The sequence below is a fragment of the Pipistrellus hanaki genome (genome assembly GCF_964339955.1).
Source record: "Pipistrellus hanaki genome assembly, chromosome: 2".
Classification (NCBI taxonomy): domain Eukaryota; kingdom Metazoa; phylum Chordata; class Mammalia; order Chiroptera; family Vespertilionidae; genus Pipistrellus; species Pipistrellus hanaki.
In genome coordinates this window covers 174,080,780-174,097,291 of record NC_140504.1, presented here as the reverse complement: position 1 = coordinate 174,097,291, position 16,512 = coordinate 174,080,780, and the positions used below count along the sequence as shown (strand labels likewise).

General features: G+C 43.8%; 2 protein-coding genes across 3 annotated transcripts in view; one reads left to right on the top strand and one right to left on the bottom strand.

Annotated features, from left to right (window-relative positions):
* The window catches only part of UROD (uroporphyrinogen decarboxylase), a 158,429-nt gene that overhangs the window by 91,327 nt on the left and 50,590 nt on the right, over positions 1-16,512 (bottom strand). The gene's annotated exons all lie outside the window — the stretch shown is intronic.
* EIF2B3 (eukaryotic translation initiation factor 2B subunit gamma) overlaps positions 1-16,512 on the top strand; it is an 88,072-nt gene that overhangs the window by 70,528 nt on the left and 1,032 nt on the right. For both annotated transcript variants that reach the window (XM_084874617.1, XM_084874618.1), the window contains exon 11: positions 8,577-8,680. In XM_084874617.1, the coding sequence (XP_084730743.1) occupies positions 8,577-8,680 (104 nt within the window). The remainder of the gene's footprint in view (positions 1-8,576; positions 8,681-16,512) is intronic.

Genomic DNA, 16,512 nt, shown 5'->3' with positions numbered 1-16,512 from the left:
TCTGTCCCAGTACTCTCTATTACATCAACCTGTTTTATATTCTTTATAGCATTTTTACTGTCTGGCCTTAAGAAGTACACATTGGTGCTGAAACCCGTTTGGCTCAGTGGATAGAGCGTCAGCCTGCCGACTGAGGGGTCCCAGGTTCGATTCCAGTCAGGGGCATGTACCTTGGTTGAGGGCACATCCCCAATGGGGGGTGTGCAGGAGGCAGCTGATTGATGTTTCTCTCATTGATGTTTCTAACTCTCTATCCCTCTCTCTTCCTCTTTATAAAAACTCAAAAAAACATATTTTAAAAGAAGAAGGAGAAGAAGCAGTACAAATTGGTGCTGGTGAGAGTGTTGTCCCGATACCTGGTCAGGGCACATACAAGAAGAAACCATGAATGTATGAATCGATGTTCTCCTCTCTCTCTCTCTCTCTCTTTCTCTCTCTCTTCCTTCCTCTCTCTAAAAAATCAATAAATAGCCCAGCCAGTGTGGTTCAGTGGTTGAGCGTTGACCTATGAACCAGGAGGTCATGGTTCAATTCCCCTATAGGGATTGAGCCTGTTATGCTTGGGTTGCAGGGCTCAATCCTCGGTAGGGGCCATGCAGAAGACAGCCATCCAATGGTTCTCTCTCATCATTGATCTTTCTATGTCTCTCTCCTTCTCCCACTCTGAAATCATACAAATATATTTAGAAGTAAAAATAAATAAGTACAAATTGGTAGCTACAAAATAGTCATGGGGATGTAAAGTAAAAGATAAGGAATATAGTCAATAATATAATAACTATGATGCCAGGTGAGTACTGGAAATATTGGTGGGAACACTTTGTAATATGATTATCTAACCACTATGCTGTACACCTGAAACTGATAGAAAACAATATTAAATGTAAAATAACTTAAAATAAAAATTTAAAAAGGGGTCCTAAACTAAGGCAATAGCAGTGGAGATGGAAAGGAGAAATAATAAGGTGATAAACACTATAAAACATGGTGACTGCCTAAATATGTGAGGTAAAAGAGCGAGAAATCAAGATGCCCAGGTTTTGCTTGAGCAATAAAGTTTCTTGTGTGCTAGTCACTAAGATAGAAATCAATAGAGGAGGAGCAAGATTTGCAGGGTGGTAGGCAGGGGAATGATGAGTTCCACTTGGGACAAGTTGCGTTCGTGGCAACAGCCTTGGTGTGCAGGACTGGAGCTCAGGAAAGAAGCCTGTGCAAAGCACAGATTTGGTAATGGTTGGCATAGAAGTGGTAACATAAGATCACTCAGGGATAGTATGTGGCATTAGACAGGAAGACAATAGGCAGGATTTAGGGAGGAAGTGCCATAATAAAAAAAACCAGTGCATGGCACATAGAATGTTACCTGTTCCTTTATTATCATCACCATTACTTGATCTCATTTCACAAAGGTAGCATGTTACCAGCATTGTCTTTCTAAAGGATATCTCTACTCTTATCCCTGTCCTATTAAATAAAAAAAAAAACGCCGAAACCGGTTTGGCTCAGTGGTAGAGCATTGATCTGTGGACTGAGGGTCCCGGGTTCGATTCCGGTCAAGGGCATGTACCTTGGCTGTGGGCACATCCCCAGTGGGGGGTGTGCGGGAGGCAGCTGGTCGATGTTTCTCTCTCATCGATGTTTCTGGCTCTCTATCTCTCTCCCTTCCTCTCTGCAGAAAAATCAATAAAATATATTTTTTAAAAATAAAGTAAAATAAAATAATAAAAAAACCTTTGAAAACTCTCCATTACCTTCATAGAATAAAGTTTGAACTTCAAGATTTCTCATGATGTAGCTTTCACTGAGTCCTGGAATGTTAGAGTGAGATGGGGCCTTAGAAATCTTACGGCTCAACTCCTGCATTTTTACAGATAAATAGTGGTATTCCAAACGTTTTCTTCTCCCTGCACCCCTGCCACTCCATGCCCCATTCTAGACTCCTGTGTGAGACTGACACACCTTCCCATTCCTTTGAAAACCAGAACTGCACCAGCCTTTATCCATTGATCACTTGGTTCCAGAGTAGCTCGTGAGGCTTTGTCATTTCCACTCTCTGTATCATCTTGCCTTAGACCTGCTAGGGAAACAGTGCCATAACTTTACCATTTGCTCTAACCAACAACCTCTCCCTCCCTTTCTGTGGGTGGGCAGACAAAGCATCAGCTCTCTAGCACCTCTTTCAAACCCAGTGTTAGTGTCCTAAATTGACATGAAGAGACTTGGTGAGAAAACCAAAGCTACCTAAGAAACTCCAGCTTGCTTATATGAGAGAAGTTCATGGAAAAGGCCTGCATAATTGACTCCCAGAGTCAATTACTGATATGGAGGAGGTATAATTCTGGATGGCCTAATAAGGTTTCTAGCTGAGGAAACAATAAAGGTTTAGATGGTGACTACTGCTATTTTTCCAGCTAAAAAAGTTGAGGTAGTCCTGGCTAGTTTTTCTCAATGGTCAGATCATCAGACCAAAGGGTCACGGGTTCAATTCCCAGTCAAGGGCATATGCCTCACTTGCAGGCTCAGTCCCCAGCCCCAGTTGGGGTGCATGCAGGAGGCAACCAATCGATGTGTCTCTCTTACGTCAATGTTTCTCTCTCTGTCTGTCTTTCTCTCTCTCCCTCTCTCCCCCACTCCTCCTGCCTCCCCTCCACTCTCTAAAAAAAACAAGTTGAAGTAAAGCTATAGCCCACATGGGTTTAATGATAAGATCAGACATCCTGAATCCCATATGAACTTTTCCCCATTATTTTCAAGTCATTTAGTCTTTTTTTTTTTTTTTTAATATATTTTATTGATTTTTTTACAGAGAGGAAGGGAGAGAGATAGAGAGCCAGAAACGTCGATGAGAAAGAAACATCGACCAGCCGCCTCTTGCACATCCCCTACTGGGGATGTGCCCGCAGCCAACGTACATGCCCTTGACCGGAATCGAACCTGGGACCTTTCAGTCCGCAGACCGACGCTCTACCACTGAGCCAAACCGGTTTCGGCTCAAGTCATTTAGTCTTAATTATTTATGGTAAATGTGGAAACGGTAATTAAATTGCAGTCATGTGAGATTTGATTACTCTGCTGCTATTACATCTGGACTGATTGGTAGAGTAGGGATATGAATTTGTCCAGAAGATTTTCTCATATTCTTTGTTTGCTTGTCTCTGCCACCAGTAGTGAACTGCTGAGGCTTTCTGGACAGTGGCTTGGAAACCTGCCCAAGGTCCTCAGGGCTTGAGGGATGCTAATAGGACCACCTTGGGGAAGGTGTAGGTGAGACTGTGCAGAGATGGCTCCTGCCTGTCTTTCTCATTTTCTACCACTTCCAATTTATATGACAGCTGATGCTTAGCATTCCAAAGTCTAGTGAAAAGTTCATTGTCAAGACTTCAGTGTCAGTCTGTCTTCTACATCTTTGGCCCTGTAGTCCATCTGCATTTCCTCTTAGTCCAAGGTGAATGACCCAAGCTGTAGTCTAGGATAGGGCCTTCATATGTAGACAGGCCAGGAAGCCAGGTTTTCACCTAGATTTTCCATGCTTTCTGCAAGCAGCAAGTGCAGCCCTCAGAGCCAAGCAAGATGGTATTGCTGCTCATTGTTACCCTGAATGTTCTCTTCACCTACACTCAACTGATTGCCCTGCCCATAGGGTCTCTTACTTTTCTACTCTCCTTCATTCCTGACATTCATTCTGCCTGAATTGCCTCATCTACAGATCTTTATCTGTAGAAATCTTACCCATCTTTCAAGCTAGATATTCTAGCTCCTACATGCAACCTTCTTGAATTATCCAGCCAGAAATTATTTTCCTCACTTCTGTGTTCCCTGGGTGCCCATAACGCTTAACTTATGTTCACATGGCACTTAACTACCTCTTTCTTTTTTCATCAACAAGAATATAAATTCCTTGAATACAGAAATACTTGTTATATGTATTTGTATTTCTTAACTTCTAATGCTGTACATTTTCTATACTAGATACTGTGTAAGTACTTACTGAATGAAAAATAGAGATCCCTGGTTTAAATTTCTGTACTATATTTGAAGCCCTGTCTACTTCTAGAAAAAGATCTGAGTGAGTACTTCACTACTTGAAACTCAACAAAATGAAAACACTAGATAACTGCCACATAGCCACACACAGACTCAAGAATATCTGTCAGCCGAAACTGGTTTGGCTCAGTGGATAGAGGGTTGGTCTGCGGACTGAAGGGTCCCAGGTTCAATTCCGGTCAGGGGCATGTACATTGGTTGTAGGCACATCCATAGGAGGGGGTATAAAGGAGGTGGCTGGTTGCTGTTTCTCTCTCATCGATGTTTCTAGCTCTCTATCCGTCTCCCTTCCTCTCTATAAGAAATCAATAAAAAATATTTAAATAAATAAATAAATAAATAAATAAAAATAAATAAATAAATAAATAAATAAAGAATATCTATCAAACACAATAAAATTTAGATCCTACCCACCCTGGCCAGGTGACTCAGTTGGAGCATCATCTTGTATACCTAAAGGTCAAGGGGTTCGATCATGGTCAGGGAACATACCTAGGTTTCCGGTTTGATCCCCAGTCGGGGTGCATATGGAAGGCAACCGGAAGGCAACTGATTGGTATTTTTCGATGTTTCTTTCTCCCTCCCTCCTACTTTTTCACCCTCCCGTTTTTTTGTTTTTGTTTTTGTTTTTTTAGAGAGGAAGGGAGAGAGATAGAGAGTTAGAAACATTGATGAGAGAGAAACATCGATCAGCTGCCTCCTGCACACCCCCCTCTGGGGATGTGCCCGAAACAAGGTACATGCCCTTGACCGGAATCGAACCCGGGACCTTTCAGTCCGCAGGCTGACGCTCCATCCACTGAGCCAAACCGGTTTCGGCTCACCTTCCCTTCTTACCTCCCTCCCTCTATCCCTCAACATATCTAGGATTTAAACGAAAATCACTGAGCTAAGGTTAGGAGGCTCTGGTATCTGGGAAGATATGGATGACTCAGCCATAATCTTTAGGCTGAAGTAGTGGGTCAGACCTTTAGTCACATGTCTAGAAAAGGTTATGAGTAAATTTAGAAAGCCTGCCAACTAATCCCCAGAGAAGAACCTGCCTATCCTCAGAGTTACTGAGAAGTTTCATGGCTCTTTGCCAAATACTGCCAAGTCAACACCTGAGGCAAAAGCCCATGACACAGAGAGTCACCACTGTGTCAGCTTGGGCACATTGCTTAACCCACTGACCAAGAGCCTCAATTTTCTCTGTAAAAATTAGAGTAAATACCACTACCCTACAGGTTTGCTAAAAGGATTAAGTTACATAAGGAATATAAAATGCTTTGTGTATGCCGTCATATGCCTGGCAAAGCAATAATCTTACCATAGATCTCTGTGTTTTCTCATGGCCTCCTCTCCATTGAAGCATTAGGGTTAGCAGGATAATTTACCAAGACTTAAAATTTAACCCCACCAAGGAGAAATGAGGACCAAAACCCCATTAATCGCCCTGGCCAGTGTTTCTCAGCAGTTAGAGTACAGCCTGTGCACTGAAAGGTCTTAAGTTCAATTCCTTGTTAAGGGCACGTACCTGAGTTGCAGGTTCAATTCCTGGCCCCAGTTGGGTAATGTGGGGGAGGCAACCAGTCAATGTGCCTCTCTCACATCGATGTTTTTTTTCTCTCTGCCCCTTCCCCTTCCCCTTCCCTTCTCATTCCCACTCTAAAAATCGGTGGACTTCAGGTAAGGATTAACAAAACACACACACACACACACACACACACACACAGCATTAATCTTGGCTATCTCTGAGCAGCTTCTTAGATAACACAATCAGCATTAGCACAGCAAAGTCCTTCGTACCCAGTTGAGAGTTAAAACTAGATGCAAAAACTGTAGTTCTGGCGGTGGGGCCAGTTCTTGAGCTCCATAGGAAGCTACCTTCCCCCACCTTAAGCACTGAGCAGAAAGGCAGTCATTACTGTGGATTGGCAATGTGAAGAGGGCTTGTTTCATACAGTAGTATCTGTCCTCCCTGTCTACCATGAGCAAACGCACACACTTCCAATAAAATCCTTAATCTTGGAGTTTCTTTCTGGACAGAGGGAAGGGTATATTGACTTGAAATTGTTCCAGAGACCTCAGCCTTGCTAATGGAGGTGACTTATAACCGCAGCATGATGATGAAGAACAATTGAAGAAGCAAATGGTAGAAAAGAACTTCACACTCACTGACCATTTTGTCAGGTGTTCATCTCAACGCCTTCCACAGATCCATTGACCAAGAGCCTCAGGAGAGCACCCAGCTTCCCATCAATCAACCCACTTGTTCCCTGTCACTCTGCAGACACTCTTGTGTCTTAGAGGGTGTTACACACAAACCCGATGAGAAAAGCAGTTGGGAGCCTCTGAAGACCTCATTCAGACTTGCTAAACACAAGGAAAATCCAGGCTATGGGAATTGTTATGGGAATCTGATCTCAAACATGCTAACCTCCTTTCAGAAATGGCTCCCACCTATATCCTCGATTCCAAAGTAGCCAGTTAATAGCCTCTAATTATAGCTGCTTGAGTTCCTGTTGGCTGTTTTTTACATCTTTTTTTTTTTTTTTAATATATATTTTATTGGTTTTTCACAGAGAGGAAGAGAGAGAGAGAGAGAGTCAGAAACATCGATCAGCTGCCTCTTACACACCCCCTAGTGGGGATGTGCCCACAACCAAGGTACATGCCCTTGACTGGAATCGAACCCAGGACCTTTCAGTCCGCAGGCCTACGCTCTATCCACTGAGCCAAACCGGTTTTGGCCTGTTGGCTGTTTTTTATCTGTTGACCATGTTTACCTCTTGCCTAGCTCCAGAGCAAGCTTTCACAGGCTTCTAAAACCCCTCCTCCCACCTTGGAAAAAGAAAGGAGGCTTTCAGTGACAAACTAGTAGCCAGTTACAAGCCTGCTCTGTCCCAGGCGCCTGTGTATCTGAGGCTTTCTATACTTCATTACTCTTTTGGGAAGAATTTTCCCCAAGGAGCAAGAACCACCTTAACTTCTGACTTAACTGAAGCAGAGGGAAAGTTGTAAAGTTCTAGAAAGTCCCTTAATGCCTATCCAGTGAGTGTATCCTGATTTTGAGCCAAAAAAAACTAATACTGTCTCTGCCCATCTCTAACCATACCACAGAGGTGCTGTGGCTTTGGCCTTTGACTGCTTTCTGACAGGCTTGAAGAATAGAGATTAAGAAGATTCTGAAATGCCATAAAGTGCTATATTTATTTTTTTATTTTTCACATTTTACTAAAGTGTTGGCATTTGAGAGGATCTCTTTTAATGGTCTTTGCATTGATAGTTCCAGTCCTTGGACTGTCCCTTCTCTATCCCCCCTGCCTCATAGGTTTCACAGGATTTTTTCTTAATTGGTGTTTTGTTTTGCTTCAGTTGATGCTCACACCCTCCTTACTCACCTCCTTCTCCCCTCCAGCTGCCCCTGACTCTTTAGGATGCCGAATATTCCCCTGTTAAGACAGATTCTTCTGGAGCCATCTCAGCTCAGAAAAGCAACTTGGCAGCTCCAGTCTTTTCTCCCTTAATTTCTTTGAATGGCACTATGGTTAAATGTGTGGTTTCTGGAGTGAGGAAAACCTCGATTTGATCTGCTACTTAGTAGTTATGTGGTTTTGGGTAAATGGCTTAACATCTCTGTTGCCTTATCTACAAAATGTTATTAATACATCTGAGGTAAAAATGATACTCCCACAATCATCTAGGAAGAGTTTTTCCCCCTAATTAAATGCATAAGGTCCTTCATTCTAGACCTACCAAAAAGATTGATGGGGGCCCAGACATTGATAGTGGTTTTGATTGCTATTTTTAACACTGCCCAGGTGAATTTTCTGATGAAATGGCTAGATTTGTAAGTCACTCCTGTAATATATATATAAGTATTTAGCATAGTACTTGACATAGAGTAGTTGTGGATTAATGCTAGTGAAGATTTCAGGAGCCAGGAAGATGCTCTTTAAACACATTTAAATGTTAAGAGCAAGGGTTGCTACTCTTGAGAGTGTGGCTTTAGGATCTGGAGTAGTCTTTAATGTGGCATGAAGCTGGTTTGAAAAGCATCCTTTTTTTTTTAAATGAGTATGGTTTAACCAGAGTCTGTGGTGAGAGCTGTGGGGCAGTCACTATTTTCCTGATCTCCTAGGAAAACTGCAGGACCTGAGCTGCAAATGAATCTTGGTATATATTCCCAGATGAGAGGTGTAGGGATGAGTCAGCCCAGGGACCAGCACCAGCTTCCACCCCCAAATAAAGGAGGAAAGATTGGGTGGAGTTTAGTTCTGGGGTGCCTAAAGAACTGAAGTCAGGGTGTCTGCTCTTTTTGGGCTTTTAAGGAGAAAATCCTTGTGAGCATATCCAAACTCTAGACTTCCTAAAGCCAGGTCCCTTGACCCAGCTGAGCCATTCTGTCTTCTAGTAATAAGTTCAGGCATGTAGCCATTAACTGGCGTGACCGGCTACTCCATCCTGTAGAGGAGCCGGAACCCCCAGCCCATAGTGGTGAGGGTGGTGACGAGAGCCCTAGCACTTTCTGACTTACTACTGTGTTACAGAAGCAACATCCAGGGCAGTGTCATCTGCAACAATGCTGTGATCGAGAAGGGAGCAGACATCAAGGACTGCCTAATTGGAAGTGGCCAGAGGATTGAAGCCAAAGGTAAACAAAACCCAATTATAGTCATAGATGCCACTTTTCACCTATCACACCAGCACAGATGATGCTCAGTGCTGGTGAGGAGTGGGGAACAAGCACATGCATACATCGGAGGTGAGGACATAAACTGATAAAGCTGTTCTGGCAGGGGGATCGACATTGTCATTGTCAATTTTTTTAAAAAATATATTTTATTGATTTTTTACAGAGGAAAGGAGAGAGAGGAATAGAGAGTTAGAAACATGGATCAGCTGCCTCTTGCACACCCCCCACTGGGGACGCTCCCGCAACCAAGGTACATGCCCCTAACCAGAACCGAACCTGGGACCCCTGAGTCCGCAGACCAACGCTCTATCCACTGAGCCAAACCGGTTCTGGCCATTGTCAAATTTTTAAAATTTGACTTAACAGTTCCATTTTTAGGAATTTATCTTACAGATAAACTCATATTTGAATGCATCCTATTATCAAAAAAATTAAAGCATGTGAGGTAATCAATCAAGGATAATGCATATATGCATGGCCTTGGAGATAGACAATGGGTGAGGTCCTGGGGCAGAAAGTGGGGATAGACTAGAAAGGGTCAATGGGGGGAGGGGAGGGACATATGTAATACTTTCAACAATAAATAATTATCTTTAAAAATAATTTTAAGCATACCAACCCAGCCAGTGTGGCTCAGTGGTTGAGCATTGACCCATAAGTCAAGTTGTCACTGGTTTGATTCCTGGTCAAGGCACATGCCCAGGTTTCAGGCTTGATTCCCAGTAGGCAGAGGAGCATGTAGGAGGCAGCCTATAGATGATATTTCCCTCTCAACAATATTTCTATCTCTGTGTCACTTCCTCTATCTCTAAAGATCAATAAAAACATTTTTAAAAATATATAGCCCTAGCTGGTTTGGCTCAGTGGGTAGAGTGTTAGCCTGCAGATTGAAAGGTCCCAGGTTCAATTCCAGATAAGGGCATGTACCTCAGTTGCAGGCTCCATTCCCTGCTCTGGTAGGGGTTTATGCAGCAGGGTTGGGGTGCAAACCAATTCATGTGTTTCTCTCACATTGATGTTTCTCTGTCTCTCCTCCTCCCTTCCACTCTAGAAATCAATGGAAAAAATCTCCTCAGGGGAGGATTTTTTAAAAATTAATTCATTGAAGAGATACTAGCTCACAGCTCTACAATGGCTGCTGAATTAAGCTTAGAAAATAGGTTATAGCAAAGATGTATATCCCAAACGATTCAGATTCAGAACCCCCAGTCTTTTCCCGGACTCCATGGAAGGCCCTGGAAGGGGTCTGCTGTTCATCTGGTCTGTGAAGCTGCTTTGTTATTCTGTCCCCTCCCGGCTCCTCATTGCATTTCTCTGTGGTTTGTTCTCTTCTGTTTGGGTTTGTGACCCCCACATAGTGTTTCTTCCACCTCCTTCCTGCCTCTTTGTCTTTGTAAACTATCTCCTGCTCAATAAAAAGTAGAAACATCCCCCAGTGCTTTCTTCTTTCAGTCCCTCCTGGAGCCAGGAGCTGCTTCCTTTTGTTGTTTTTAAAAGAGTTTACTCCATAGGCTTATGTGAATGAATGAACTCCATTTGCCAGCGCCGAGAGGTCCCTCCTTTCTTGTGTGCTGGAACCTGGAATTTCACAGTGTCTGCTCTTCTCCTCCCCATTTCCAAAAAAGTGATGGTGCTCCTTCCTTCTACGTTGCAAGGAACCCTTTTTATTCCATGTGCAGAATGCATGAATGCCAGATACTGAGGGCCTGAGTCATGGATCTCCTATCAGGAAGCACAGGATTGCTTCAGCGTCTCTGGGGCTTTTTGACACTAACTAATGTTATGTGCCCATTTTTTAGCAAGGGGATTCCTTAATGGTCCTTCTGAAGGAGAGGGGACCAGGGAAGTTATCTGGACTCTAAAGTAGAGAGCCCCGGGGACCGGTTTGGCTCAATGGATAGAGCGTCGGCTTGGGGACTGAAGGGTCCCGGGTTCGAATCCGGTCAAGGGCATGTACCTTGGTTGCAGGCATATCCCCAGTAGGGGGTGTGCAAGAGGCAGCTGATCGATGACTCTCTCTCATCGATATTTCTAACTCTCTATCTCTCTCCCTTCCTCTCTGTACAAAATCAATAAAATATATTTAAAAAAATAAATAAATAAATAAAATAAATAAAGTAGAGAGCCCCAACACTTCCTGCTCCGTCCTCAGTCTAGCAGGGTACTCAGTGCCTTCCTGCTACAAGGACTTCTGGCCAATCACCTGTTCCCACTATCACTTTTCTTTGAGGCTGAACTGTGTGGATAAAGCAAATTCCTAGCCATCAGTGCAATATTCAAGACCTGTTAATATGGATGACCCAGACAAGCATCAATAACTCGGGTCTTCCCCAGCAAAGAGCTTAGTAATCTTCCTCATATGGAGGGATTTCATCCTCATAAGTAATGCCCTCTCTCCAATTCCAATCACTTGTATATCAGAGTCACTACATCTATCCCAAAATGTGACTCTCATAACCCACTGTAAGCCTCTCTACCTTATTCTAATTTTTCATGTTTTTTTAATTAATTTTTAGAGAGAGAGGGAGAGAGAGATAGAAACATTGAAGAGAGAGAAACATCATCCATCAGCTTTGCCTCTGCATGCCCCGTACTGGGGATCAAGCCCGCAACCCAGGCCTGTGCCCGGACAAGGAATCAGAGACCTCTTGTTTCTTTTTTTTTTTTTTTTTTTTTTTTTTTTTTTTTTTTTTAATAAGTTTTTATTTTTCATATTATTACAAATGTTCCTTCCCCCCCCCCACCATTGCTCTCCTCCACCAGGTTCCCACCCCACCCTCTGCCCTTTCCCCTCTCCCCATTGTCCTCATCCATAGGTGCACAGTTTATGTTCAGTCTCTTCCCACGCCCCCCTCTCCCCTTTTCCCCAAGAATCGTCAGTTCACTCCCCTTCCATACCTCTGATTCTATTATATTCAACAGTTAATATTGTTCATCAGATTTTTTTAATTTCCTTGGTTTTTAGATTCACTTGTTGATAATTACGTATTTGTTGTTCATAATTTTTATCTTTGTTTACTTTCTCTTCTGAAAGAACCCCCTTCAGCAATTCATATAATTCTGGTTTGGTGGTGATGAACTCCTTTAGCTTTTTTTTATTAGTGAAGCTCTTTATCTGACCTTCGATTCTGAGTGATAGCTTTGCTGGGTAGCTTATTTTAGGCTGTAGGTTCTTGCTATTCATCACCTTGAATATTTCTTGCCATTCCCTTCTGGCCTGCATGGTTTCTGTTGAGAAGTCAGCTGACAATCGTATAGGTGCTCCTTTATAAGTTACTACCTTCTTTGCTCTTGCTTCTTTTAATATTCTCTCTTTATCTTTTGCTCTTGGAATTTTAATAATGATGTGTCTCGGTGTGGTCCTCTTTGGATTCCTTTTGTTTGGAGTTCTGTGCGCTTCCTGGACTTGTAAGTCTAATTCTTTCACCAGGTGGGGGAAGTTTTCTGTCACTATTTCTTTCAGTATGTTTTCGATATCTTGCTCTCTCTCATCTTCTGGAACCCCCATAATTCTGATGTTGGTTCGCTTGAAGTTGTCCCAGAGGTTTCTTACATTATCTTCAATTTTCTGGATTCTCTTGCCTTCTAGCTTCTGTGGAGGTGTGTCTTCTGGCTCTTTATGTTCCAAATCTTTGACTTGATTCTTGCGATCTTCCCTTCTGTTTTTAGGACTCTGTAGAATATTTTTTATTTCAGACAATGTATTCTTTATTTCTTGTTGATCCCTTATCATTTCTTGTTGACTCCTTATTAATTCTAGTTGATCTCTTTTCATATCCTCATAGGCCTTATCCATCTTTTCTAGGAAATTCTTGAAAAACCTTATAAGCGTAGATTTGAACTCTATATCCAGACGCTTTTTGTCCTCCATTTCTTTCGTTTGTGATCTATTTTGTTGCCGCATTTCGCAGTTACAGATGGGACGGGGTTTCAGGGTGGAGCCTGCAGCTTTGGCTTCCGTCAGCCCCGCCCTATGCGGGTCCTTCAGTGCTCGCTGCCGGCGCCTCTGAGAGAAAGGTGCCCTCGATTTTCGCCTGCTGCCAAACAGTCTATGCTCTCCCCCAATGAGCCCGGTATTGGGGTTCAGTTCAGTTGGAAGTGGAGTTGGAGGTGGCGTTCAGAGCAGTCTGGAGCCCCAGTCTCCTTCCCGTCAGGGCAATCCCGCGGCACAGCCGAGCGTCCCTTCTCTGGGGACAGTGTGTGCGCCTCCGGGACCTCCTTTCTCCGCTACCCCGGGGTTCCGACTTACAGCCCGGCTCCCTATGGCTGAGCCTGAGTCCCCGGGGTCTGGCCCAGAACTGGGGTTCAGAGCAGTTGGGGGCCCAGCACAGTCGGAGTGTTTATCTCCTTTCCGCTAGGGAACGCCCGCCAGGCACTCGGCCTCCCTCCTCTCCGGCTCCGTCCTCTCCGCGCGCCTCGTGTCTCCGTACCTTAGGCTTTTACAGCTCCTCCGCGCTTCCTTCTGGTTTTCTCCTTGCTTCTTGTTGTAGGATTTCCAGTCAGTCGACTTTCCTGTAGTTCTGGGTAATGTCCATTTTATATTTTAGTTGTATTTTATTAAAATTGTTGTGTGCGGCTGCGGCTAGTTGCCTACCCGAGCAGCCATCTTGGATTCTCTCCTCAGAGACCTCTTGTTTCCTTGGTTGGTGTTCAACCATTGAACCACACTGGCCAGGCTCTACCCTATTCTAATACTACCAGAACAAACTATTCTCTGACAATCCTGGCTTTTATCACCCAACCCCATCATGCTCAGTTAAGGAGATTATTTCTTGCAAAAATCCTGATAACCAAGTTTGACCTTCTGCTTAAGCCATTAGAAAGCCATAGCCAACAGTCAAAACCTGGGAGACTGATGAGACTCTGAGTCTCTTATCGCTGTCAGTGAGAGAACTCAGGTCTCTTCCCTGTGACCACAGTGATCAGTCTTTGGCCATGAAAGCAGGCCTCATGGTGATTAGATCAGGTCCTGGCTAATAGGAATTCTTCCTAGCTTCCCGACAGTGCAGCTTTTCATATGTGACTTGTCATTCCCTTCTGTCCCATTGATTTTTTCCCAATTTACCATCCTCCCTTGTACTCCTTACCTTTGAGATCTTCCCAACCTGATTCTAGCCCAGAACTTTTCTGTGTGTACGGAGCCTGCTTCCAACCCTGGCCAAGCAGAACTAGAACTGCTTGTTGCTCCCCCACCTTTACTGAATCTCCATGAAAATACATCTACTCTCTTCTCCTACCCCCAGGCTAAGAGCAGACCTGAGGGCAGAGTGAGAGTAAGGAGGGCGAGCTTGTGAAGGCTCAGGTGCTTATTTGGAGCCTGACGATGGAGCACAAAGCGTTGTCTGCCCCAGCCAAGCAGATAATTAGCCCCTCTGGTCTAGAGCACTGAGGGCCAAGAAGAATGTTAGTTGGAACTGGGGCTGTCTTCAGAACAGCCCAGTGTCCCTGGAGACGAAGAAAAGACTGGATGAAGGAAGAGCAAATGTCAGAGTCTGGATATAAGCAGATGAGGCTGACTCGTGGCTATAGAGGGATAAAGGGTAAAGTAGAGCTTTTGGAGGTGCCCTGGGAAGCTAACTAGAGCAGCATTTCCTTTGTTCTTTTCTGGTCAGTCTTATCTCAAGGGTGGAGCCTGACAGTCACACTCCCAAGACCACCCAGCCCTAGGGAGTCTGGCAGCCTGAGCCGTCTGGGCCTCCTCCCCATTCCTCCCAGGGCATGAGTACACAGACCAGACCCAGCCCCATTCTGTAATTACTGTTCAATACTTACCAAAGCACTGTGCTGGGCTCTGTACATCAATCTTAGCAAATCTCCACAACTTTGTGAGGAAACTAAAGCCCAAAAACTGGAACAGTTTGCTCAAAGTCATAAAGAATTCAAATCTTTATGACTCAAGCTCTTTCCTTTCCTGCACTGTTCCCTTTTCTTCCTCTCTTTCCTGTCCTTTTCTTCTCACATGAGATTGCCCCTATCCAATTCGGTGCCATAAGAGCAAACTTTGTGAAACCCGTAGACCTGTTTCTCTTCCCACTGGAGAAAAGTTGGAGAAATAGGCCTGAGGATTCAGGATCCCCAAGCACCGTTGCTCTACTGCACCAGACGTGCCAATTAAATTCTCTTTGAGCCGAGACCGGTTTGGCTCAATGGATAGAGCGTCGGCTTGGGGACCAAAGGGTCCCGGGTTCGATTCCGGTCAAGGGCATGTACCTTGGTTGCGGGCATATCCCCGGTAGGGGGTGTGTAAGAGGCAGCTGATCGATGACTCTCTCTCATCGATGTTTCTGACTCTCTATCTCTCTCCCTTCCTCTCTGTACAAAATCAATAAAATATATTTAAAAAAATAAAAATAAAAAAAAAATAAATTCTCTTTGAGAAGGAGATTGGAGTCCTTCTCTTCTATACATGTGGGGGTTTTTCCCTACATCTGTACTCTCACTTAACCCCCCCAAACACCCACACATTCAACAAAGAGTTACTGCCTACTGTATTCTAGGCTCTAGGAGGGTATCTATAAAGATGAGTAAGACTTGTCTTGCTGTCTAGCTGTTTACAGTCTATTATAGGGAAACAGATGAGTAAAGAAATAAATACAGCCTGACTAGCGTGGCTTAGTGGTAGAGTGTTGACCTATGAAGCAGGAGGTCACAGTTCAATTCCCAGTCAGGGTACATGCCCAGATTACATGCTCCATCCCCAGTGGGGGTGCATGAGGGAGGCAGCCGATCAGTGATTCTCTCTCATCATTGATGTTTCTATCTCTCCCTCTCCTTTCTCCTCTGAAATCAATAAAAATTTTATATTTTTAAAAAGCTAACCCTCATCTTAACTTTCATCATATCACCGATCAGCTTCAGGGCACTTCTGTAAATATGTTGAGGATTCCCAGTATTCCTCTTCTCTCCCTCTTTTTTTCCAAATATCTTGGATAACTTAAAACATATTCATCAGTGAACCATTCAACTTCATAATTTAGCTTCTTAATTTCCTTAACTTCTCTACCAGTCTTCACCTCCTTTCAACTTTAGCTCTCCACTTATACAACCATACCCTATCCTTGTCGTTATCCAAAATCTCTGAAATCTTTCATGTGCCAGTAGCTGTGTTAAACACTGGGGTATGAGCATAAATACACTGCCCCTGCAGTGTAGGTAGAGGAGAATGAAATAATGATATAGAGATAGGCACAGGTATTGATAGGGTGTTCTCACAAAGCAGAAAATGGACAGCTCAGAAGGGAAGGCATCAAACACATAATAGAGGTGATTGATTAGGGCTTTGGGATAAGAGTGTGATGGGGAAAAAGGCATGCTGGAACAGCATGTGCTGAGGTCTAGAGCTGTAAAATAGTATGGCTTTAGGTACAAATGAAGAATGGTGGAAGATGGGGCTAAAGAGGTAGCAAGAGTCAGGTCATGGAGGGGCTTATGGGTTTGGACGTTATGAAAATAACACTGGCCACTATTTATGGAGCACTCAGTGATTCTTTAATTCATTGAGTCCTTGCAACAACCTATACAGTTGGTGCTATTATTTCCATATTACATATGAGGCAACTCCCTTTTTCCTTTGGATATCTCCATTTAATCATTTAGTCTCATTTCTCCTAACTTTTTTCCCCTATTCCCTCTCCCCAGGCCACACTACAGTATTTCATGTTTTCCTTTCCTACATGTTTTCACTCATGTTGTTCTAGTGGCCTGGAATGCCTTCCCTTTGATTCACTGCCTGAGAAAACTCTATTCATCCTTAAAGACCCCGCTTCTTCCCCTCCTCTGCGCAGTCTCCC